The 23402-nt window shown below is 51.3% G+C and overlaps 11 protein-coding genes and 1 non-coding gene across 12 annotated transcripts; 6 read left to right on the plus strand and 6 right to left on the minus strand.

Moving 5' to 3' along the window:
- Positions 1-22: 22 nt before the first annotated feature.
- BDV14DRAFT_118696 (Dabb family protein) lies at positions 23-664 on the plus strand. The gene is made up of 3 exons (XM_073765840.1): positions 23-230; positions 290-400; positions 460-664. The coding sequence occupies exons 1-3, from the start codon at positions 165-167 to the stop codon at positions 613-615; spliced, it is 333 nt and encodes a 110-aa protein (XP_073632121.1). The 5' UTR covers positions 23-164; the 3' UTR covers positions 616-664.
- Positions 665-1650: 986 nt separating this feature from the next.
- On the plus strand, positions 1651-1933 carry BDV14DRAFT_196472 (uncharacterized protein; the record flags this gene model as incomplete). Its single annotated transcript, XM_073772455.1, has 2 exons — positions 1651-1858; positions 1911-1933. 2 exons carry the CDS (start codon positions 1651-1653, stop codon positions 1931-1933), a joined length of 231 nt encoding a protein of 76 aa, XP_073632122.1.
- Positions 1934-2296: 363 nt separating this feature from the next.
- On the minus strand, positions 2297-3491 carry BDV14DRAFT_166431 (nucleotide triphosphate diphosphatase NUDT15). The gene is made up of 3 exons (XM_073767486.1): positions 3189-3491; positions 2892-3138; positions 2297-2822 (listed from the first exon to the last, which is right to left on the minus strand). The coding sequence occupies exons 2-3, from the start codon at positions 2986-2988 to the stop codon at positions 2437-2439; spliced, it is 483 nt and encodes a 160-aa protein (XP_073632123.1). The 5' UTR covers positions 2989-3138; positions 3189-3491; the 3' UTR covers positions 2297-2436.
- Positions 3491-5945, minus strand: BDV14DRAFT_166433 (putative proline--tRNA ligase AIM10). The gene is made up of 7 exons (XM_073767487.1): positions 5665-5945; positions 5538-5616; positions 5452-5492; positions 5314-5404; positions 5184-5263; positions 5006-5135; positions 3491-4960 (listed from the first exon to the last, which is right to left on the minus strand). The coding sequence occupies exons 1-7, from the start codon at positions 5761-5763 to the stop codon at positions 3609-3611; spliced, it is 1872 nt and encodes a 623-aa protein (XP_073632124.1). The 5' UTR covers positions 5764-5945; the 3' UTR covers positions 3491-3608.
- A 36-nt stretch (positions 5946-5981) lies between these two features.
- Positions 5982-9548, plus strand: BDV14DRAFT_166435 (RNA-binding ribosome biosynthesis protein MAK21). Its single transcript, XM_073767488.1, has 3 exons — positions 5982-6794; positions 6840-8483; positions 8535-9548. The coding sequence occupies exons 1-3, from the start codon at positions 6030-6032 to the stop codon at positions 9432-9434; spliced, it is 3309 nt and encodes a 1102-aa protein (XP_073632125.1). The 5' UTR covers positions 5982-6029; the 3' UTR covers positions 9435-9548.
- A 1011-nt stretch (positions 9549-10559) lies between these two features.
- BDV14DRAFT_118757 (putative neutral amino acid permease) lies at positions 10560-12814 on the plus strand. Its single transcript, XM_073765841.1, has 6 exons — positions 10560-10726; positions 10852-11172; positions 11276-11418; positions 11469-11595; positions 11641-12564; positions 12636-12814. The coding sequence occupies exons 2-6, from the start codon at positions 10960-10962 to the stop codon at positions 12714-12716; spliced, it is 1488 nt and encodes a 495-aa protein (XP_073632126.1). The 5' UTR covers positions 10560-10726; positions 10852-10959; the 3' UTR covers positions 12717-12814.
- Positions 12815-13280: 466 nt separating this feature from the next.
- BDV14DRAFT_t29 lies at positions 13281-13354 on the minus strand. The gene has a single exon. It is a non-coding gene; the product is annotated as a tRNA-Val (tRNA).
- Positions 13355-13456: 102 nt separating this feature from the next.
- Positions 13457-15355, plus strand: BDV14DRAFT_166451 (glycine decarboxylase subunit T). Its single transcript, XM_073767489.1, has 2 exons — positions 13457-13978; positions 14048-15355. The coding sequence occupies exons 1-2, from the start codon at positions 13578-13580 to the stop codon at positions 15102-15104; spliced, it is 1458 nt and encodes a 485-aa protein (XP_073632127.1). The 5' UTR covers positions 13457-13577; the 3' UTR covers positions 15105-15355.
- A 181-nt stretch (positions 15356-15536) lies between these two features.
- On the minus strand, positions 15537-18197 carry BDV14DRAFT_210943 (glycoside hydrolase family 92 protein; the record flags this gene model as incomplete). Its single annotated transcript, XM_073775997.1, has 6 exons — positions 15537-16157; positions 16217-16317; positions 16372-16820; positions 16868-17330; positions 17375-18018; positions 18068-18197. 6 exons carry the CDS (start codon positions 18195-18197, stop codon positions 15554-15556), a joined length of 2391 nt encoding a protein of 796 aa, XP_073632128.1. The 3' UTR covers positions 15537-15553.
- A 958-nt stretch (positions 18198-19155) lies between these two features.
- BDV14DRAFT_166452 (PaaI family thioesterase) lies at positions 19156-20558 on the plus strand. Its single transcript, XM_073767490.1, has 3 exons — positions 19156-19483; positions 19577-20319; positions 20382-20558. Exons 1-3 carry the CDS (start codon positions 19330-19332, stop codon positions 20412-20414), a joined length of 930 nt encoding a protein of 309 aa, XP_073632129.1. The 5' UTR covers positions 19156-19329; the 3' UTR covers positions 20415-20558.
- Position 20559: 1 nt separating this feature from the next.
- Positions 20560-21556, minus strand: BDV14DRAFT_166453 (adenylyl-sulfate kinase). Its single transcript, XM_073767491.1, has 2 exons — positions 21436-21556; positions 20560-21310 (listed from the first exon to the last, which is right to left on the minus strand). Exons 1-2 carry the CDS (start codon positions 21441-21443, stop codon positions 20683-20685), a joined length of 636 nt encoding a protein of 211 aa, XP_073632130.1. The 5' UTR covers positions 21444-21556; the 3' UTR covers positions 20560-20682.
- A 113-nt stretch (positions 21557-21669) lies between these two features.
- BDV14DRAFT_166454 (H(+)-transporting V1 sector ATPase subunit C) lies at positions 21670-23396 on the minus strand. Its single transcript, XM_073767492.1, has 5 exons — positions 22995-23396; positions 22836-22930; positions 22685-22776; positions 22142-22634; positions 21670-22092 (listed from the first exon to the last, which is right to left on the minus strand). The coding sequence occupies exons 1-5, from the start codon at positions 23293-23295 to the stop codon at positions 21901-21903; spliced, it is 1173 nt and encodes a 390-aa protein (XP_073632131.1). The 5' UTR covers positions 23296-23396; the 3' UTR covers positions 21670-21900.
- Between the last annotated feature and the right edge of the window lie 6 nt (positions 23397-23402).

Here is a 23402-nt window from a genome sequence, read left to right on the forward strand (position 1 = left end):
GGCTCATGCATGAGGTGGTTGGGCAGAGCTGAAACTTGTTTGGATTGACCTCACCCCGCCCCCGCTCGCTTTCTAATCATTGTTGACGTTGCCTACTCTTTCTCAACAGCCATCTCATCTTTTACATATCTACATACAATTTCCAGAATCAAACATATTCGACAATGCCTATCACTCACATCGTTCTCTTTAAGCTCAAGGCAGGCCTTGAGGCCGAAGTCATCAACGACGTAAGCCAACCCATATGTACTAACCCCGCACGAGATGACAATAGCTGACATCCGAACAGCTCTGCAAGCGCATGCTCGCCCTCAAGGATAACTGCCTTCATCCGACTTCTCAGACGCCATACATTCTCTCCTCGTCAGGTGGTGTCGATAATTCGCCCGAGGGTCGCCAGGTTTGTCATCCATCTATGCCCATATCCCCGTAATTAGTACTGTATTGACACCCACCCAGGAGGGCATCACCCACGCCTTTGTAGTCGAGTTTGCAAGCGCCTCGGACAGAGACTACTATATTGAAAAGGACCCCGCGCATTTGGAGTTTGTGAGCACTTTGGGTGGTGTCGTTGAGAAGGCGCAGGTTATTGATTACACGAACGGGGTTTTCTAAACAATCTACTGCATACTCGAGCTAATGGATCGCCTTACTTGCTGATGAGTTTGACTTCTATTAAAAGTACTTTATCTCCCAGTAGTATTTTTCCAGGAAGTGACATCGACCAAGGGTCCGAGGTAAAAGGGTTAATCATTTTGGGTAATCAAGGCGAAAGAGACGCACCTACTTCATCCTTCGCACTTTCCTCAAAAAGAACATAAATCGAAAGGTCTTCAAAGACAATCTGGTCAATATTATTTTCTTTCTTATACTATTTCGAGTCATGAGTCCGAATGAACATTATTAAGGCATATTCCAGCCATACTTTCCTCCCATAAGTATTTCGACCTTTTCAGACATGGTTCATTCCACCAACTCTTCTTCATCTTTTGGTTCTCCCTCGAGCCCTATTCTGAACTTTAGCCTCATTGATGAGCTACAACGCACCGCGCTCATCAGGCTTGGTCCATGTACGTGGCAAGGTCAAAGCGGTTTTCAATGCCGTTGCTCTTCTGGAAGCGTCGTTTTGCGCCCAAGGAGGGCGAGCGACACAGACTGTAGATGCCATGTCTGTGGGCATCTTATGTCGATACACCAGAATTATAGGACAAGTCCAGCAACTCAACAAGAGCAACAGCAACAGCCCCTGCCATCTCAGCAGCCCGGGAAATGGCCGTCAGATTCCAGCAGCGCATCGGAGCAATCCCAACCAGATCCATCGACACCTCGCTGGCAGAACCGTTTGTCATCATCAGCTCCCAGCAGCGTATCTCAGCAACCTGAGCCTGAAGCCCGTCCAACATTAATAAGGGAGCTAATAGGTAACTGAGGGCTCCCAAGCTGTGAACTGGCTCTAGCTAATTTCTTCCTCTAGATATTCCGGCCTCCGTCAATCCTCGCAAGCATCTTGCCACCCGGTTGATCCAAAGTGTCGAACGCTATAAGATAATCAGAGTATGCGGTACATTTGCCTCTGGGAAGACAACCCTGATAAATCTTCTGATCAACTACATTATCAGGAGCTCCTCCTCGTTTCCCAATCACAGGATAATGTCTTGGGAAGAAAACGACGTCATCACCGCAGGAGGGTGGCAGCAATATCTGAATCTGACGACAGGGGTTCATGGGACTGACTGGCTCTCGAACAAGGCATATATGATATTTGACGATGCGCACAAGTCTTATTGGGACTATAAACTCGAAAGTCGACGAGGGTCCACGACATGTCCTTTGTGTTCCCTTCTCAAATACACCGCTGGTAAGTCTTCGAAACGCTAATTTTGCTGTTTGAACTGCTAACGTGGTGCCAGGTATTGTCTCTTTCTTGTTGTAGATAGCGACTGTATAGAAGATGGCAAAGAGCGTTTTCGCGAGGCTCTTCAGTCTGCCGTTGAATGCCTGAAGATTTATAGTTCTAGATGACCTGCCACAAGAGAGTATTAGGCTTGAGGTGAAATGAAGGGAGGTATAGACTTGACATCTACTGGCGCTCCGGAGAGATTCGAAGCTGCATTTTGCTTAGATGCTGGCTCAATATGATGGCATAGAGATGCCTACCGTCAGTCATTCTCCATGGGGTACACTCTACTTAGGTAGACTAAATGGCTTGCAGGAGTAAATTAGCTGTGATACCATGCTTATATCGTAATTCTAGATAGTTGATAGAATTCTAGATAGTTAATAGACATATCTTATTCTTTCCTAAAATTCAAACGTATTCATCGATGCATAAAAAATGAGGTTATGATATCTTCCTTCTAAGATAATCTTCACCCCCCTCAACAAACGTATAATCAACCCACAACAAAAGGAAATCGTATAACTCTCCCCCATAACCTAAACAACCTCAAATCCCCTCCTCTGCTCAAAAAGACTAACAAGCGGAACAAACAACTTCTTCCCCTTAGATTCCCTCCCCTCTTTCCCCGCAAGAACATTCTCCTCCCAATCCCGCCGAATCTCATTCCACTCAACAACCCTCCACTCACTACACTTCTCCGGCTCGAGGATCTTCGCCTCCCCCTGCCCAGGAAGGATCATCCCAGATACAAAGATCGTGACGTAGTGCTTGTTGTCAGCGAGCATGATATCGTTTGTGGCTGTTAGGAAGCGAATGGAGGAGGGATCAAGTTCGAGACCTGTTTCCTCGGCTACTTCTCGTAACGCGCATGTTTCGAAGGACTCGTTTAGTTCTAGGTGCCCGCCTGGGAGGGCCCATGTTCCTGTTGGAAATATGTTAGTATACCTATCAGTGTATATGGGAAAGTGGAGTGGTTTTGAGGGAGAAGTACCAGCGCCGTGAGAGCCTTTGCGCTGCCCGATGATGAATTTCGCGTCTGGAGTGAGGGCGAAAACCCCGACGCCGACGCGGACGTTCTGATTGGACATTTTTGGTTTGGTAGGTTGTGTGTTTGTTTGTGTGTTTGTTTGTTGCGAGGTTGGAAGGCAGGTGAGCAACTGGGCAAATGCTAGATGCTTAAGTATAGTAGGTAGGTGTCTAGAAGGTCAAGCGTAGTGAGTCCAATAGGTCGAATCCCACTTTCCCTGTATCAGTAAAAAATAGAGAAGAGAAGATGAAGATCAACTACCCCTCCACGGATTCAACCCGTCTTACATAATCCTCACTTCTTTGAGATTCCTAGAACAAAAGCTCTTTAGCTGGCTGGAAATGGAAGCAAGGCTGTTTCGAGTTCCAAGGTCTTCGAGACTCTCGTTGTACTGGTGACATTGAGGCTGAGCTGCATGAATCAATGCGGGCAGGGCAATCCGGCCCGCGTGAATGAGTCGGAGCTGTGGGGCTGGGCGCTAAGGTCAGATATTGGAAATCTCAATGCATGCCCTGTCAAGATTAGTCTCGTGGCTTTGGGCGATGAATCTGCCTTGTGGCTGTGGCTGGTGTCCTTGCATAAGGCATGTACAATGAGTCATTGATTGGTGGGACAAAGGTGGTATATTACAACTATTATACAGGTGTGGCTGGTGTAGGTATCAGTAAGGCGGCTACAGCCCTAAAGCTGCGCCAACGTCTCTCGCACAACACTGGACAGCTCGTCCAACGGCAGGTCCTGGCGTAGTCCTAAGCGCCGGCATTGGACTTCCAACGTTTGCTTTTCCTTCCATCCTCGTCCGAGGACTACGATGACGGGATACCCGATGAGGTCCGCATCGCCCATTTTCCAGCCCATGTTCTTTGCGCGGTCGTCGATGATTGCATCAACTGGTGTTGAAGACGCCGCATCTGCGCCAGCGACAAGATGATCGTAGACCATCTCAGCGTCCGCCAACACATCATCCGTAGCTGGGACAATAGCAACTTCAAACGGCGCAATCGCTCTTGGCCAGTTCAGCCCTTTGTTGTCGACAAGGCAATCCGCGACCGCAGCGATCATGCGCGAGACACCAATACCGTGGCAGCCCATTTGCATGGGAACAGACTTGTTGTCCTCGCGTTTGACTGTGGCCTGTAGGACTTCGCTGTAGCGGGTTCCGAGGTGGAAGGTGTGGCCCAGCTCAATGGCAGTGTGTGTTTTTAGCTTACCCTGCGTGCACTTCGGGCATTGATCGCCGTCGAGAACATTGACGAGGTTGAGTCGGTTGGATGTGCCGGGGAATGTATCGAGACGGGTGAACCGCAGGTTTTCGACGGCGCAGCCAGCTTCCTGGAGCATCCTGCGCGGGGGCCTAGTGTAGGCGTGGACGAGATTGTCGTACATGTCAACCACTCTAGTTTTCTCTGTGGAACCATGCGAAGATGCCTTGGAGTTGGCTCGTGCAGCCCATTGCTCCAAAGGATTCTTGATGCTGATGTCGATGTCAATGCCGGCGGCGTTGGCAATGGACTTGACCGCGTGAGAGTTGACTTGTCTTCTTACGGGGTCGGTAACGCCGTCCTCCACTGTGAACTTTGGGTACCAACTGCGGATTAGGGTCTTTCTATCCTTTGAAATGGCCATCCACAGGCCAGTAGAGACTCGTGCATTAGTTTCTTCAGATTTCTCGGACACGTCAAACCCAGGCGTCGATTCGGCCGAAGTCCCAGAAGCTAGGGCCTTGCCATCCGCAAGCTCTTCGTTGTAGACGCTGTCACAGTTGGAGCAGCTGACAACTGTGTCTTCACCTCTCGGGCTAGGGAAGTGGAACTCATGGCTTAGACTGCCGCCCATGTTGCCCGAGTCTGCGGCGGCTGTCAGGTATGGAAGCTTCAGCTCGTCGAATAGCCTCGTGTAGGCGCTTTTTACTAGCTCATACGTCTTCAAAGCTTCCTCGACGGTAAAGTCAAAGGTGTACAGATCTTTCATAATGAATTCTCGACCGCGAAGGAGGCCTTGTCGCGGTCGTGCCTCATCTCGGTATTTCCTCGCTACAAAATCAGTCATGTCTCTTTAATAGTAGACTCTTTACTCACAGATTTGGTAGACCCGTAATGGCAAGTCTCGATATGACGCGGTAAGGCTGCCTGCCAAGGCAGTGATTTCCTCCTCGTGCGTTGGCGCAAGTAGGAACTTGAACTCTTTCCTGTCTTGGAAGCGGAACACCTGCGTCGGCTATTAGCAGAGCCTGACAACAAAGTAAGTTATCATTACCTCTGATCCTTTCGTCAGCCGCCCAGACTGTTCCCAGAGCTCCTGAGAGGAAATTGAAGATAGCGAGATCTTAGACGCGCCTGCCAATAGTCAGCCGCAAGTTAAGCCAGGCTGTGTAGAAGATACTCACCAACTGATTGCATATGCCGGTCAATAAGACGCTCTAGTTTGTCTTGTACCCGCAAGCCTAGAGGTAGCATGTGGAAAATGCCGGAGTAAGCCTAGACTGTCAGCACTGCCCGCTCAGTAAATTTCTGGCCCTAGGCACCTTTCGATATAATCCAGCTCGGATGAACCAGTCATTGATATCTGCGCTCGTTAGCTGGGTTCATACGGGCAAACAAGACGACGTACCTGTTTCAGCCTGTGCAGCCTGTTTTGGGACCCGTAGGGTCGGCGTCCACAAATTGGACGCCCGATTCCGTCCATCAGTCTATGAGTTCTGTTAGTTTGCCTTAGGCAATTGGCATGATAAACATACGTGAATATTGGATCTTGATATCCGTAATCGCATACTCCAAGTGTATGTTTGGGAGGGCCTCAGGAACCGGCCCGCGGCCGGGCGAGTTCCCAGCAGCATCAGGAGTCACGATCCAAGAGAATCTAGAGGGACAAGATTAAGCAAGCTTCTGAATCAAGATAAGAGTTTTCAAAACTCAAAATTCCTGTTCTTCGCGCTGGATATGTAGCCATGCGAACCACCCGATCTCTCAGAGATTCAGACGGCATCGGACCCACATTTCTCCGGCGGCCAATTTCTAGCGGCAGAAAAAAAGTTGAGAAGAGAAAAAAAGAAGCAAGCTATACGGCCAAACTCTACCATTGCACTAGCCAGGACTTTTGATCATGGCTAAAGGCAAGGGAAAGCGTCCGGCGCCTGCTAATACCACTGGGGCTAACAATATCCCCCTCGCCGCCAACAAAAAGACCGACACTCCAGCCGATGTCCTTCCGCAAGTGGAGGAGAATGCCTTTGCGGGTCTCCGCCAGAAGATCGAGCAGAGATTGAAGGAGGGTGCTACGAAGCAGAAGTCAAAGAACACAAAGAACAACACTGCAAAAGCCGACTCGAAACCGAATAACGAATCCGATAAGAACGCCAAGGGCAAGAAGCGGGATCGCAATGGCGAGGTGATCGCTCAGGATGAGAAGAAGGGCGGGAAATTGCAGCAAGGAAAGTCAGACAAAGTTGATGACGACGATGTTCTCCGCCAGGAAATTCTGGCCCTTGGAGGGACTGAGGAAGATCTTGACCTGATCGCGGGGATTGATTCGGAGGACGAAGTGGAGGCCGCAGAGGACTCTAAGAAGTCAAAGGGGTCGGCCGAGGACTCGCTACGGAAGGAGCTGTCAGCCATGCTCGCTGCGGCTGGTCAGGTGATTCCCGATGACCTTGAGGACGAGGAGGTAGAGGAGGAGGCTGAAGACGAAGCTGAGGAGGAAGAAGCTGAGGAGGATGAGGGTGAGGATGGAGAGGAAGAGGAGGAACAATCAAGCCCAGAAGAAGAGTCTTCAGATGAGGAGCCCGAGCCGGAGGTTAAGAAGCCGGCAAAGAAGGAAGTCAAGGAAAGCGTGCCAGAAACCATTTTTCCCAAAGAGTTCGCAAAGCTTGTGAGTATATTATCCTCGTGCGAAGGCTATAGACTAACTTTCTAGGCCGTTCAACCTAGATCTGACTGGTATATGACACCTCTACCCGCTACCTCCTTGAAACAAGCAGGCTCTGGTGTTCCCCGACACCTACTCGACCGGATTCACAATTACGCCATCTCGCTACTGGAGAAGGAAAACAAGATGTACGGAGAGGCCCAGCAGGCCTCTGCATCTTCATCACACAAGTTCTACAGCACCATCATGACGAGCGGTACCCTCAGTGATAAGACGTCGGCTCTGACGCTGGCCGTACAAGAGTCGCCCTTGCACAACACCAAGTCACTGGAGAACCTGGTTGCGCTCGGAAAGAAGCGCAGTCGTGCTCAGGCTGTTGATGTTCTCCGCTCGCTAAAGGATATGTTCGCTCAGGGTACACTGCTTCCGAACGACCGACGACTCCGTGCGTTCGCAAACCAGCCTGCCCTTGTTTCTGCCTTCCATGGTGTTGGTAGCAAGTGGACTGAAGGAGCTGCTCTTCCTGGTGGTCTCCAGAACAGCCACCTGATTGTCTGGGCCTATGAGCACTTCCTCAAGGATCAGTACTTTGAGGTGCTGAAGATCTTGGAAACGTGGTGTAATGACGAGATTGAGTTCTCCCGTACGAGAGCAGTCAGCTACGTCTTTGAGCTGCTCAAGGAGAAGCCAGAGCAGGAGGCTAACCTGCTGCGACTGCTCGTCAACAAGCTCGGTGACACATCCAAGAAGATCGCGTCGCGAGCCTCGTTCCTCCTCCTGCAGTTGGAACTGTCACATCCTTTGATGAAGCCCACCATTATCAAGGCTGTTGAAGAAGTCCTTTTCCGCCCTGGTCAAAGTCAACACGCCAAGTACTACTCCATCATCACTCTCAACCAGACTGTACTCAGCGGCAAAGAGGAAGAGGTCGGAGTTCAACTACTCGACATCTACTTCTCTCTCTTCGTTGTCTTATTGAAGCCCTCAAAGCACAAAAAATTCGACAAGAAGAAGCAGGGCAAGGGCGGCAAGAAGCAGAGCGCCAAGGACAAGGAGAACGCGGAGATCCAGAACGAGGAGATGCAAGACAAGCTCGTCTCCGCGGTTTTGACCGGTGTCAACCGTGCTTACCCTTTCACCAGCTCAAACTCTGAGCGTCTGTCCAAGCACATCGAAACGCTCTTCCGCATTACTCACTCTTCCAACTTCAACACTAGTATCCAGGCTCTGATGCTCATCCAGCAGCTGACCTCGACACACCAAGTATCCAGCGATCGTTTCTACCGCACTCTCTACGAGTCTCTTCTTGATCCTCGCGTTGCCACGTCTTCGAAGCAGTCTTTGTACCTGAACCTGTTGTTCAAGGCCCTGAAGAACGATGTCAATGTCCGACGTATCAAGGCGTTTGTCAAGCGTATTGTCCAGGTCCTTGGACTGCACCAGCCCGCCTTTATCTGTGGTGTCTTCTACCTGATTCGTGAGCTGGAGAAGACGTACGCCAGTCTTCAGACTCTCTACGACCAGCCCGAAGACAATGAAAGTGATGATGAAGAAGTCTTCAGGGACGTTCCTGACGAGGACGATGATGTTCAACCAGAAGTCCCCGAAAAGCCTAAGCCTCGTAACGGCTACGATCCTCGCAAGCGTGATCCCGAGCACAGCAATGCCGACAAGGCTTGTCTCTGGGAAATGGTAAGCCTCCTACATATTTACATTTTGGGAATCATCTGCTAACTCCGTCAGCTACCCTACCTAAACCACTTCCACCCCTCAGTCTCAGTCAACGCAGCCTCCCTCCTCGAAAATGAACCCATGAGCGGCAAACCCGACATGACTCTTCACACCCTCACCCACTTCCTCGACCGCTTCGTTTACAGAACACCCAAAGCCGCCGCCTCAACACGCGGTTCCTCGCTCATGCAGCCGTTGGCCGGCAGCGATGCCAAAGACAGACTGGTCACATCCGGACAACATGCACGAGACCTGCCTCTCAACTCCGAATCCTTCTGGAAGAAGAAGGCCGAGGACGTCTCTGCCGAAGATACCTTCTTCCACGAATACTTCAGCCGCCTGGGTAAAGACAAGGAGCGTGCTCAACTCAAGAAGAAGAAGAGCAAGGACCCTGTTGAGCGGGATGAGGAGGGCGATGTGGATGATGAGCCTAGCGATGCGGAGTCCGAGATCTGGAAAGCGCTTGTTGACTCCAAGCCTGAAGTTGGTGGGGAGGATAGTGATGATGATCTTGACCTTGATGATCTTGAAAGTGCTTACGATCAGTCTGATGAAGGTGAAGAGGGTGATGACGACGAGGTCATCTTCAACGACGAATCCGACGTCGATGAAGACGAGGAGATGGAAGACGTCGAAGAGGAAGAGGTCCCGACCAAGACGAAAGCCAAGGGCAAGAAGTCCAAGGACGAAGACCTCGAAGACGAAGAGGCCTTCGACATGGACGTCTCAGACGAGGAAGCCTTTGTCGATAGCGACGAAGACCTACCATCCGATGTCGAGCTCGGTGGCGTGGAACCGCCCAAGGAAGAAAAGGGCGGTCGCTCGAAGCGGCGCAAGCTCAAGCACCTGCCGACATTTGCCTCGGCGGACGACTATGCGGCTCTGCTCGCTGGGGAGGACGAGGGGATGTAAGGGGTTTCCCTATGGAGTTATGTATCTACTATCACCATCTGCAAATATCCAAGTCGCATTTGATAGACACGACATCTTTTCTAGTCTTCCAAAACACAGAATCTCTAATTCTCTGTAAAACTTAATGTAGATGAAGTGGACAAATTACATGACCATGACCTGACCCCTTGCACCTCCCACGCGGCCATCAGCCACAGATGAATCAAGGGTTAATCGTTAGTAAAGTCGAGACTCAGATGGTCGCTGCATATGCGGCGCCAGCGTGGAACCGGGGCACAGATGGGGGCATTGGGGCCAAGTCTGGAGCCGACGACGCACGTTACCAACGGTACCTCGGCCAATGACATCATGGCTGTCCGCGGGTGGAGGTCCACTTGATGGCGCCATAGCTCGACTTTATTGCTAAGTTGCGCCAAAAGCTTGGTGGGATTTAATGTCTGAGATATACACTATATTCTCAAAATGACAAATCTAACGATGATTCCTGGTTTTTTGTCCGTGATAAATCTCTGTTGAAAAATTGTGAAGACTCGAGAAACCTGCTGCACGACAACCGTGGACGAAAGCGGGTCGTGGGGGATGCTAACTGTGAACGGTCGGAGGAATCCGCCAGCGGGTCCTGGGGCACTGCAAGGTTACAAGGTTGCACTCTCACCCGCGACCAAACTGAGATCGGATGCGCTCATTCTTGCTTCTTTTGCTCCGAGGACGTATGTTCCTGGCCATCGAGATCTGGCCGAGCACGTCATGGCTTTGATGGGGGCGACTGCCCACTGGCCCTGCAAAGACTGCCGTCTGCATTTACAGTTTCTATGGCCTGCCAGTCGCAACCAGCTTTTTGACTGCTAGAGTTTTATCGATAGGGATTTACCAGTAGAGATAGGAATCATTGTCTGATGGTGCACACCACCTGCACCTGCACCTTCACTTCTTTTACCTTTTTCTTAATCTTCACTCTGTTACTACTACTGCTGCAGCTACAAGCAATTCGCAAGACTTTCCAAGCAATTTAACCCCTCGGCGACGCCGCTTGGCCAGCGGACTGTAACTGCAGCGAATCCATTGCCACTCCATCGTTCACCATCGCAGCGTTCTGATAGGTCTGCCGCGCCCAGCTCTGTCCAGCATCCTCTTCCTTAGGCTCTTAGCCTCTTAGCAAACTCAGGCTTGCTATCCACACCACTGTCGCCTCTTACCTACTCTAGTGTTGCTCTGTTTAAATTTTCTTATCATCATCCTTCGTCTCGCAAGTTTCGACCCTTTAGTTTCTTGTCCGATCTTCATAGGCAGAGGTAAGCACGCACGCGCTCTCTTATATCCCGCTCTTCTCCTCATACACTCCTCATACTCATACTCTTCCACTTCCGTCCCGCGTCTGGTGTACTCCGCACTAACTCCCAGTTTCATTTTCATCCAGTCCTACTTTTCACCTAGAAAAGCAGTACATGCCTCCGCTAGCACAGAACTTCTTTTCTCGTCTCTACTCTGTCCGCTCCTTCCACCGACGCTTCGTCCGCTCGATAAAATGGCGGGACTCTTCGGCTCAAACAGGGCCGAGCCTGAGCCTGAGCCCGAGCTCAATCGCTCCGTGGGCTCAGACAACTCTGCTGAACGGATGAAGGACAAGGATCTCGAAAATCAGCAACAGGGTTCCGATTCGGAGTCGGGTGAGATTGGAAGACAGATTGAGTTGGAGGCGGAGAATTCGATCAAGTATCGGACTTGTAGTTGGCAGAAGGTGTGACTTCCATACATTCCATTCCCGTCGCAATTTACAGGGTGAAACCTGGATTGCGGGGGGATTGGGTCTCTTGTGCTAACGGCTGTCGTCGCTTTCTTAGACGGCTGCGCTGCTCTTCTCGGAGTATATTTGCTTGGCTATGATGTCGTTTCCGTGGTCGTACTCAGTTCTTGGTCTTGTTCCGGGCTTGGTTCTGACAGTGTTTATTGCCGGCGTTGTTCTTTATACTTCGCTTATTATCTGGTGGGTTCATACTTGATTTCCTGCGCGATCACACAATTAACATTGTACAGGCGATTTTGTCTGCGCCATCCGCATATTCGCGATGTCTGCGATATTGGCCAGCATCTGTTCTGGGGCTCCAAGATTGTTTGGTACTTGACTGCGGTCATGTTCTTGCTAAACAACACATTCATTCAGGTACTTATCCTTCAGACCTTTGAAAGACCATGTCTGATTCTTTAGGGCTTGCACTGTTTGGTCGGCGCCGAATGGTTCAACACAATTACCGGCCACGGAACGTGCACCATTGTGTTCTCCCTCGTCACAGCGATCATCTCCCTCGTCTGTTCGATTCCTCGTACATTTAACACGCTGTCCAAGGTCGCGACCATCTCCGCGCTCGCCACGTTCATTTCCGTCCTGCTGGCCATGATCTTCAGCGCCATTGAAGACCGTCCCGCCGGCTACAGCGCCGAACTGGGCGAACCCATCGTCAAGGCGATCCCCGTCGAAGGCACCACATTTGTCTCCGGAATGAACGCCTTCCTCAACATTAGTTACACCTTTATCGGCCAAATCACGCTTCCCAGCTTCATCGCCGAAATGAAAGAGCCCAAGGATTTCTGGAAGTCCGTGACGGCCGTGACGATTGCCGAAATCATCCTCTTCAGTCTCGTTGGTTCTATCGTCTACGCCTACACCGGCACACAATACATGACCAGTCCGGCCTTTGGCTCCCTCGGCAATGAGGTCTACAAGAAGATCTCCTTCACATTCATGGTGCCAACCATCATCTTCCTCGGAGTCCTGTACGCCTCCGTCTCGGCGCGGTTCATCTTTTTCCGCATCTTCGAAGGAACACGCCACAAGGGCAACCACACCTTTATCGGCTGGATCAGTTGGATCGGTATCCTTGCCTGCCTGTGGACAATGGCATTCATCATCTCAGAAGTTATTCCTTTCTTCTCAGACTTGCTCTCGATCATGAGTTCGCTGTTCGACTCGTTCTTCGGATTCATTTTCTGGGGTGTAGCTTACCTCCGCATGAGACGCGAGGACTACGGTCCGGGATTTTATAAGAATCGTGGGTTCCGAGGTTGGTGCGGTGCTATCTGTAACGTTGGGTTGATCGGTATCGGGCTTTACTTTCTTGGTCCGGGCACTTACGTATGCACCCTCTCCTTTTTCTCTCACCCCCACGCCTATCATGACCAGCATAGACTAACATGAATATCCAGGCCTCGATCGAAAGTGTAATCCTAAACTACCAAGCCGGCACAGTCGGAAGCCCCTTCTCATGTGCAGATAACGGACTCTAATCAATCCCATCAATCTGTAATCTGCATTGGGGTCATTCGTGCTTTTCGCTTCTTGTTCATTTTGCTTGATAAAATGGGCTTTGGCTGGAATTTTGTTCGATGTGAACGGTGTGGGATTATGATATGATCTATGAAACCATCATGATATATTTCTAATACAAGATTGATGCTTGGGTTTGGTCTCGGGTGCTGTGGCTAGTTTCGTATCTGTCTGGTCGCGGGATGATCTACGTAAACGAGGATGAAAAGGGAAAGCAACACGAAAGATTGTCGCCAATAGTGTATGGACAACATGAGTAAACATGAAATGTCCATGAAATGCCCCTTGCAAAAATACATCGACCAGTGCCAGTGTCGAACCGGCGACTTCGTGTCCCATGTCCCTACAGAAGTGGAATGTGTTAGGTAAGCGGGTCCACCGAGCCTAGTGACATCAACCGACCAATCACAAGCGGGCATGTAACTTTGATCCTGCTCTCAACAACTCCACCAAGAAAAATCGATTTTGACGCGCTGAATCGCAGCCAATCCACGTCTCGAGATCAAAAAAAAAAAAAAAAGATATGACCAGTGCCGGGCTCGATCCGGCGACATTTCGCGTGTTAGGCGAACATCCTAACCAACTAGATCAACCGGCCAATTCTTGTACAAGATGGAGCACATCTTAACATTATATGGTTACAGTCCTACCATCTGCTTAGAAGGAGCCCTCAAGGGGGCTTATCTCTCCTCCGCGGGATTTTCCTATCACACGTGACTTTGCCGCTTACCGTCTACTATGACGCTTTCCTTAGGTGACTTCTCCGGACAATCGAATTCATTCCTCATTCCCAATCCCTTCTTCAATTCAGATAGATCAAAATGTCTGCTGTACGGCCCCTAAGACGAGGTATTAACCTCCTTGGATCCCGATCCCTGACTACAACCACCACGATCGCTGGCAATGGTCTCCCCCGCGGCCTTGGAGCTGGGGCAGCTGCTTCTCCGCACGCCCGCCGCGCTCTCCGCTCGACAGGGACAGCTCCGGCCAGCAACAAGATCCAGCCTCTCAATGTCACTGGCAATGGCGTGAGGTTTGCCTCGTCCGCCGCGGCGCCCGGCTCGCTGCACCAGACTCAGCTTTATAATTTACATGTTGCGAATGGCGCGAAGATGGTGCCCTTTGCGGGGTTCAGTATGCCGCTTCAGTATGGTGATTTGAGCCACGTTGAGAGTCATCTCTGGACGAGGGAGAAGGCGAGTTTGTTTGATGTTAGTCATATGTATGTTCCCCTACCTTGTTACAATATGTGCCTGCAATTGGGTGGTCAGTGACTGATGGATGTTTGTAGGGTCCAACACCGCCTCAGCGGGCCCGGCGCCCTCGATCTCCTCATGAAGGTCACGCCCTCATCCCTCGACAAACTTTCAGATAACACCTCCACACTCTCCTGTCTCCTTGAGCCCGGAACCGGCGGTATAGTCGACGACACGGTCATCACGCGTCTAGGCAAAGACACATTCTACTTCGTGACCAACGCCGGCCGCCGCGACGAGGATCTCGCCTTCTTAACGGCCGAAATCGACGTCTTCAAGGCCGCTAATGGTGCGGAGAAGGAAATCACCTGGGAGATTCTGGGGGAACACTCCCTTGTCGCGCTTCAGGGCCCCGAGGCCGCTGCAGCCCTGCAACCACTCATTGCAACCAACACAGAGGCCTCATCCGACCTAAGCACACTCTACTTCGGCAACTGCCGCGCTCTCAACATCACCCTGCCAAACGGCACAACGACCTCAGACCCCCTCCTCATCTCCCGAACAGGCTACACAGGCGAAGACGGCTTCGAGATCTCCATCCCGCCCTCCGTCTCACCGTCAGAAGTAGCAAACGCCCTCCTCCAAAACAGCAATGTCAAGCTCGCCGGTCTCGCAGCGCGTGACTCCCTCCGCCTCGAAGCCGGAATGTGTCTCTACGGCCACGACATTTCAACCGCGCAAACTCCCCCCGCCGCAGCCCTATCCTGGATCGTCGGCCGCGACCGCCGCGACGCCTCTGCATCCCCGGAAAGAGCCAACTTCAACGGCTCCGAGACAATCCTCCCTCAAATCGCCTCGCCGGCAAAGAACCTCTCTCAGCGCCGCGTCGGGTTCAGTATTGAGAAGGGCCCTCCTGCGCGCGAGGGCGCGGTGATCGTTGACATCAATGATGAGAGTAAGCAGCAGATCGGTGTCGTTACTTCGGGATGCCCGAGCCCTAGTCTCAGTGGGCAGAATATAGCTATGGGGTATGTGAGGCAGGGACTTCATAAGAAGGGGACGGAGGTTGGTGTGCTTGTTAGAGGGAAGGTGAGGAAGGCGGTTGTTAGTGGGATGCCGTGGGTTGAGAGTCGGTTTTATCGCAAGGCGTGAAGTCGATGTCTGATTCAAGTTTCATGTGGGTTGTTTCTTTTTTTGTGTTCTGTTTTGCGTTCTGTGCGGATTCAACAGTGGGAATGATTTCATGCGATGCGATGCGATGGGATGATTAGATGTATATATCATATTATGGCAGCGAGCCGCACACTTTGCTGTCGCCGCTTGCCGGTTCAACACTTTAGCGTAACGCACCTGAAGTATCAGCATCAGATGTTCTAAAATGAATTTTTCTTTACATGTTAAAACTGTTGTACTCTGTATCCTACGAGCTCAAATTACACAGATGTCACCGCTCATATGGTATACTGTCACGTGTTCAGTGCGACCCTAAAGAAAGTGCTACCTGGGTACTAGGCTATGACTGACTCCCTTCTCAACCCTTGGAGTAGACCTTCAAATTCCAGCTCAGTTAATTAAAAAAAGTGAGCAACCTAGACACTCATTTAAACCTCACCATTCATCTCCCCAGAAACCATAACCCCCAAACTCGGCGGCAAATCATCCACCCCAGTTCCCCAAGAACTCTCATTCCTCCCCAACGTCAAAACCAACTCCTTTCCTTCCGCAAAAAAATCATGCCCGATCCAATTTCTACTATACGGAACCCCATCAAGCATCGCACTTTGAATAAACACATTATCATAAGCAGCATCAAACCCCACAGTCCTCACCCTCGCAGTCCGATTCGTGAGCGGACTGACAATATCAACGGACTCAAAGAACGGCGCTGTAATTAGATAAACGTCCTGTCCGGGGTTCGGGAATAGACCCATCATGCTCATTGCGACGAAGGAGCCCATTGCGCCGCTGTCGTCGTTACCGGGTAGGCCGGCGGGGGTGGGGGAGAAGTATGAGGGGATATAAGAGTGCGCGCGGGAAGTCGAGAGGGCGGGGCGGCCGGCGTAGTGGTATTGGAAGACTGTTAGGAAGGAGGGCTCGTTGCCTATGTATGTTATATTTTGGTCGTGGAGGTAGTCCAGTCGGTGCGTGAAGGAGGCGGGGCCGCCGAGGTTGGATATGAGGGTTTGCATGTCGTGGGGGGTGAAGCTGGTTTCTTGTTAGGATGGAAGGAGGTGGGGAGGGGAGAAATAAGTGGGGAGGCTTACAATTGGTATTCCCAGATACTGGACTCGAAGGTTTCGGCGGCATTGTTTTGTAGTGAGCAGGAGCGGCCGCTTGTGTCGATGTTGGAGCAGGTTAAGGGGTCCTATTCAGTGTCAAAGGTCTAATAAAATCTGGAGATAGGGAAAGCGTTGCTCACCTGATACCCCCAAGTACCATTCAGGTACTTCGGCTGGAAGAACCCCGTAAAGCCAGTATTTGTGCCGTTAATGAAAGAAGTCCGTTCGGCTCTGAAGAGATTCTGCCAGTATCTCGACCTCTGTTCATATCGTTCAGCATCACCCGTCTTGTTCAGACCACGGGCCATCTGCGCAATGGTGAAGTCGTTATAGGAATACTCCAGCGTGCGAGAGATGCTCCGCGTCATTGTCCCAAAGCCCACGTGGTCGAAGTCCTCGACTGGGATGTAGTTTAGTGACCTCCAGCTAGCCAGCCCTCCGCGACCTTCATTGGACCAGTCATATGGTTCTTCCTCAGCGTCTCGTTGCACAGCTGCATATCCATCTCGCCAGTTTATACCGTCGGATAAGCCTTTCACATAGGCATCTGCAAGCACTACGTCTGCGTTTGAGCCGCCTTGAGTGTAGCCTGCGGTTGTGAGTGTCAATGATGATACGGTAATTGATGGAGCTTACCCTTGCACAGAGACATGCGACAATCAGGGAGCCAGCCGAGGTGGCGCTGCGTATCAATCAATGAACGAATCATTCTGGCCACGGCCGATGGATCAAGGATTGTCAAGAATGGGAGCTGTGACCGGAAAGAGTCCCAGAGACAATAGAACGAGTCGAAGTAGGGTTCGTCGCCACTCCACAGCGGATTCTCTCCAGTATAGTCCTGGGGATTGACCATGGTCCTGTAAATGCCACTATAGAAATTGGTGAGAAACGAGCGGTCGACACCGTTCCTGGACACGCGTATTGGGGCTAGCTTTTCCGTCCACTGACTGACCGCAGCAGACCTCGTCGCGCCAAAGTCGAAGCTAGGTATTTCGTCTTCTGCATTTCGACATGCCTGTTCAGTGCTAATGAAGCTCAACCCTATGCGAGCTTTGATCGTGTGAGTTTGGCGGTGGTTAAATCGAACGAAGCCCCCGGCCTGTAATTGTCAGCTATGCTTCTATTATTTTCTATTAAGCCTACCGGAAGTGGATAGCCGTTAATGCTCCTGGAGACAGTCAGATTATTCACATCTGTGCTTGCTCGAGAATTGACAAAAATCCCGTTATCGCGGATCCCAGCGTCGCTGTCAAAGTCCGCACAGAAGTACGGGACATATGAACCACTGCCGAAGCTTGGTAAAAAACGTGCATGACCAGTTAGTCTGCCGGTAGCCTCATCAACCAGAATCGTCCCGTTATCTTGTCGCGAATCAGACAAGTCACTGAGGTCCAGCAGGATCAGCGGACTTGTAGACTCGTTGGACGTAATATTAAACCGGAATAGTGACGTATGGTGAGTTGTGGTCATGTCCACCTGGATACCAGAGTCAAGGGTCAACCCAAAATATCCAGGGCTAGCTATCACAGAGTCTCTGTTGTAGGCCGATCGTCGGGTCCTCTTGGGATACGTGCAGCCATTGACATCGTCGTCTCTGCACGATACAAAGGGAAACAGCGGAAAGTTTCCAAGCGATGGCTGACCTCCTGTCCCAGAATCATGCATGCTGGAGAACCCGGTTATTCTGCTCCCGTCTAGCGTGAAGCCCCCTTGATTGCTTCCAGAGTCGGTGTCGGCCACGGCCTTGGCCATGCCATAAGGAATTGTCGCGCCAGCAAAGACGTTTCCTGCAGAGGTCAGATCATCAAGACTTCTAGAAGGTATGAGGGATCTCACCTCCATTTGTGCACCCAATCAGTGGATCAACGTATTGTAACACATCGTAGTCCTCAACAGCAGGCGATGGGGCAGCAGTGATGTGGTTGACGAGCGCGGCCAGCAACACGAGTAACCACGGATAGACCATATTCAGCAATCAGAGTCCTGATTAGGAGGCGAAAGACTAAAGAGTTATAGCTGTGTTAGTGTCGCCATTCCTCGAACTTGACTGAGGGGATTGCACCTTTGGAATGTGGCCCAGCCTTGAAGTATGCCGCACATCCACAAGGAGAAAGGAACCATTTCCCCAGGTTTATCAAGGGAGGTCATTTTGATCGAGCAGGTGCCCCTGAATATCGGCTGCCGGAGTCATTAATGCAGATATGTGACGCTAAGGACGTGCTTTGCATTTAGCTGCAGTCTGCAGGGGATATGGTGATCAGTTCCAGGCCCCATGATCAGATACCACCAGCAGGCTAAACACCTGGAGGGATAGCACAATTCGAAGCATATTTGTAGAAAATGTTGAGGTATTGAGGATATGTAAATTACAGGATGAGCAAAGACAATGATGCAACTTTAAAGGAGAACTTCGAGCTGGCACCCGTGACTTTGACAAACATTCCTAATCGGGACACTATACTACAGCACCCGTATGCTTCTATTTACTATGGTTTGGCTTCAAGCTACATTGCTATATCCCCATTCTTGTAGATTTGAGGCTGAAAGAGTTTCTGCAGCTAATTCGAAATAGAGACAAATTAACAGTAACAGAGTATTCGCGAAAAGTTGTACCTAAATCCACTACTAGAAGCCGAAGTAGTACCTAACAGCCCAATTATACATGAAGTTGTACAAGCCCCAACAGCATAAATGACTTAAAAATCCCACCTCCTCGCAATCAAAATCTTCTGCAGCCAAGAACAGGAACAAGTCCGCCTCAACCCAAGAAACAGAAGATGGAACAGCCACCACCACCTCACAACAGCCGAGGCTCCTTTTCAGGCCCGGCGGGCCCGCAGCCAATCACAGCGCAGGCGGCGGCGAAGTCTCTCCGGCTCCGGCTCAAAATGGAAATCATCGCTACAGTCCTGATACTTGTCAGCGCATGTCCGAGGTACCAGCATTCAACAGTGAGCTCTTGAGAGTACACTGAGACAGACTCGTTAGACGCTGTCGCCCCCTTACATGACTGCTCGCTGGATCTAGATTCACTGCTGCCTCATCCGCTCTTTTCTCACTCTCGTTAACACCTTTGGGCCCCATATCTCTCCGTCGCCATGCCGTCCTCAACGTTTATTCGGACTGTCTCCACTACAACCAGGCTCGCCGTGTCTCGCCCATCTACAAATGCCTTGAAGTTCGCCCGCTTCCCTCGTCCCTCTCCCATCCTACGCTCTTTCCCACAACGTCGCTATAACTCCAATTCCGCCGGTGAGTTAGTTCCGTTCCCTTCCCCCGATCACCCAGCGTGGGGTGGATGTACCCAACATGGCATAACGCTAACACTCAATCCCCCTTCACCAGACACAGGCTCAGCACCAGAAGACCCTCCAGCCCCAAAGCGCAGCCGGCTCTCACGTACCCTCGGCTTACTCGGAACCACTTCTTTCGTCTGCTTGACTCTCGGTCTGGGAATTGCCAGCGGGATCTACGACAGCACGAAAAAACTCATGGCTACCGCGGCGCAATCAGACGAGGAGACTCTCACAGCTTACGAGCCAACCGATGAACTTTCGCGCACAGTCGACGAATATATTCACAATCACCCACTTACGCTGTCGTTACGCGATGACCCTGAGTACACGGAGTCAAGACCGTACTTGAAGATCCCCGAGAAGATTCGCGCGCGCAGTTTGACGGCGGGGACGCTCTCGAATTCAGATGGGATTGTGGTGCCGCCGGTTGTGTTTAACAACAAAACTACAAACACGCTAGTTTCCATATTCTATCTCGGACCAAATGTCTCGGGACACCCTGGTATCGTGCACGGCGGGTTCCTGGCTACATTGCTGGATGAGGGGATGGGGCGGTGCGCCTTCCCTGTGTTGCCGACTAAGGTCGGCGTAACTGCGAACTTGAACGTCGATTACAGACGCCCGGCCATGGCGGAGTCTTACTTTGTTATGCACGCGCAGGTGGTTAAGCATGAGGGGCGCAAGGCGTGGGTTGAGGCTCGCATTGAGACTCTTCCCGAGGAGGGACAAGAGCCCCAGGTTCTTGTTGAGGCTAAGTCTCTGTTTATTGAGCCGAAGATGGCGGCGGCAATCGTAAGTCTTTCTTCTCCTAAATCCAAGCAATGCGCGTACGTTACTGACTGACTCGCGAACAGCCCGGGCTTCCCCTGCACAAGTTCACTACGTGAGGTATTGATTGCGTTTGAAGTTGGTGAGCATAGACGAACAGCTTGAATCATATATTTTATTTGGCGTATAGAAGGAGGAGCGTGGCTTTAATTCGCAGTATATATCCTTAGAGAGCATAGAACAAGAACAAGAACAGACATTGGTATAAACTTCTATACATCATATATCCGTACGCATGTCTATCTAGCGACACACCTAACATATCAAACAAGATTAAAAGCCCCCAGCCTCAAACCATGACCTCAACTAAGAAAGGAATGAAAGGATCTATTCCTTCTTAGCAGGAAGATACCCATTCGCATCCAAATAATCAACAATCTGCTTCGCCGCATCCTTAACATCCAAATCCACATTACGAATATGCACCTCCGGCTTCTCAGGAGCCTCATAAGGCGAACTAATCCCCGTAAACTCCTTAATCACACCCTCTCTTGCCTTCTTATAAAGACCCTTCGGATCGCGCTGCTCCGCGACCTCAATCGGAACATCAACGTAGACCTCAACAAACGGCAACCCCGTCTCCTCACCAGGCGTCGGGACCTCATGCAATTCCCTTGCCGTCTGACGATCCTTCCGGAACGGCGAGATGAAAGACGTAATGGCGATAGAGGCGCTGTCGGCAAAGAGCTTCGCGACTTCCGCGATGCGGCGGATGTTCTCGTTGCGGTCGGCGTCGGAGAATCCGAGGTCTTTGTTTAGGCCGAAGCGCACGTTGTCGCCGTCTAGACGGTAGGCGTGGACATTGCGGTGTTGCAGGAGCTGGTGCTCGAGTTCGACGGCGATGGTGGATTTTCCGGAGGCGGAGAGGCCGGTGAGCCAGATTGTTAGACCGCGTTGGGAGCGGAGGGCGCTGCGCTCGGAGCGGGTTAGGGCGGGGGCGTGGAAGGTGATGTTTCTATTTTGTTTAGTTAGTATTGGTGTTGGTGTTGCTGCTGCTGCTGCTGGTGGTTTGGAGGGGTTGGAGGGGTGGGATGTAGAGGGGCTGCATGGGATGTGGCTATGCTTGCTGGGAGAACATACGTAGCCATTTTGAACAACTGAGGCGATTGACCCTTTGAATTGGATGTGCTGAGACAATTGAGGAGGAGAGCAAGGTAGAAGAGAAGAAGGGAAGGAGGGAAAGAAGACAGATGGGAGACACGTAATGGCGGGAGAAAATCGGCGGGCGGGCGTTTCAATGGCGGGGCTTTTTCCACTGAGCGCGGGGACGACTTACCGGCACCAAGAGACTAGAGCTCTCGAGTCTGACCGACTGTCTGGCTCTGCTATGCTCATCCCACGCTTGGATGGCGATTATGAGAGTATATTATCGCCTAGACTTCTATACGAGCTTTTAGCAAGATACTGTTGATTGCAACATTTTGTGGAAAATTGCTCAATTCGGCTCAGATACGGTATATGTACGCTACCAACATGCAGTATTCGGTCAGTAACCAACCAGGTAGATATAGATATAGACAAGACATAGACAAACAACCCCTCCGATCAATTGAATTCGAAATTGTAGTACACATAGGCCGTGTACTCTGCGCTGCCACCTTCAACGGCCTGCATCTCGTTCGGGTCTTCCTTCTTGACTCGGCCCTTCTTGTCCCGCCCGAACGCGTTTCCGGCGAGGTATGAGTACTTCTCGTCGAGGTTATATTTGGCTTTGTCGGCTTGTTTTGTGCTTGGGGCCTGCTATTGTTAGATGCACCCTCTCTCATATATAGTGGCTGGTACATACCCTGACAAGTGTGCAGACAAAGTCCAGTGGAAGACCGTATCGAAGTACGGTCTCAACGAATACTCGGAGGACGAGGACATGTACCCATACCATGACGGCCTCGCTCCATGACGTCCGGCCGAGTCGCAGCGTCTCACCCCAGAGCTTGCGCTCGTCGCCGCCCACGCGCTCAACCTCCTTTCGCTCTTCTTCCTTGCCACCTTCTACGTACTTGAAGTCGCGGGGGATCCATTTCTGCTCGCGGCACTTGTGGGCAAACTCAACGCTGTGCTTGCGGAATGTCGTGACGGCGTACAGTGTGAACTCGTCATCCGAGGCGACTAGAATCGCGGAGCGGGGGACAACCATGGGCGATACGGTCTCGTAGGTCTTGAGGAATTCTTTCACTTGTTGCGCTGGTACAGCAACGAGGTGTGTCTCGATGTATTCGGACTCTTGAACGAGGGTGCGGGGGTCAACGACGGAGGCAAGGGACTTGGTGGATAGGTTTCCCCTGGACCATGTTAGTTATGCTCATTGTAGGGTTCAGAAATGAGGTATTACGTTTGTTTCCGTTGAAGAGTAGCCAAGTTGTTCTTGACCTGGTTGTACTGGGAGTATTTCGACCGGAGGTCGTTGTCGATGCTAGCAGCTTCCTGCGGCGGATTAGCTCTGAGCCAATACGATCTCTGTCCCTCTGTATACCCAAACGCACCTTTTGTAACAGATCAATCAACTCAGAAAGCGACTTGTCTGCGCGGTACTTGACCTTGTTCCACGAGAACGTCCGGAGGTACTGATCCACGGGCTCTATTCAACGTCAACACCACCCGCACAATCGCCATCAACGTAACAATAAGTGCTTATAACGTACTATCATTCACCGTCTTCATCTTCTCAATCTGCTTCTCATCGCCCTCAAGGATACTCTTCAACGCATCGCCGACCTTCCCAACAACACCCTGGCAAGCAGCCTCTAGCTTAGCCAGCTCGTCCGCCTGCTGCACGAGAGCATCGAGGGTGCCGATCTTGAATTCGGGGATTGGGAAAGGAGCAACGGAGCCGTTGTCAGCTGCGACGGTGCTTGTGACGGCTTCGAGAGCGTCGTCGCGGTGGTGGGAGGGTGTGATGGAGGTGGGGAGCGAGATGAGGAGGTACTTGGTTGATTTGGACATGGTGGCTGTTTTATCGAGAAGAAAAGTCTGAAAGAGGGTGTCGCCGCGCCTGGCTAGCGGGCATGAAGCAGTGGTGAAGCTGGAGGTTTTGGGAGGTAGCTGGGGCG

The sequence above is a fragment of the Aspergillus stella-maris genome (assembly GCF_047715825.1).
Source record: "Aspergillus stella-maris strain CBS 113639 unplaced genomic scaffold BDV14scaffold_6, whole genome shotgun sequence".
NCBI classification, from domain to species: domain Eukaryota; kingdom Fungi; phylum Ascomycota; class Eurotiomycetes; order Eurotiales; family Aspergillaceae; genus Aspergillus; species Aspergillus stella-maris.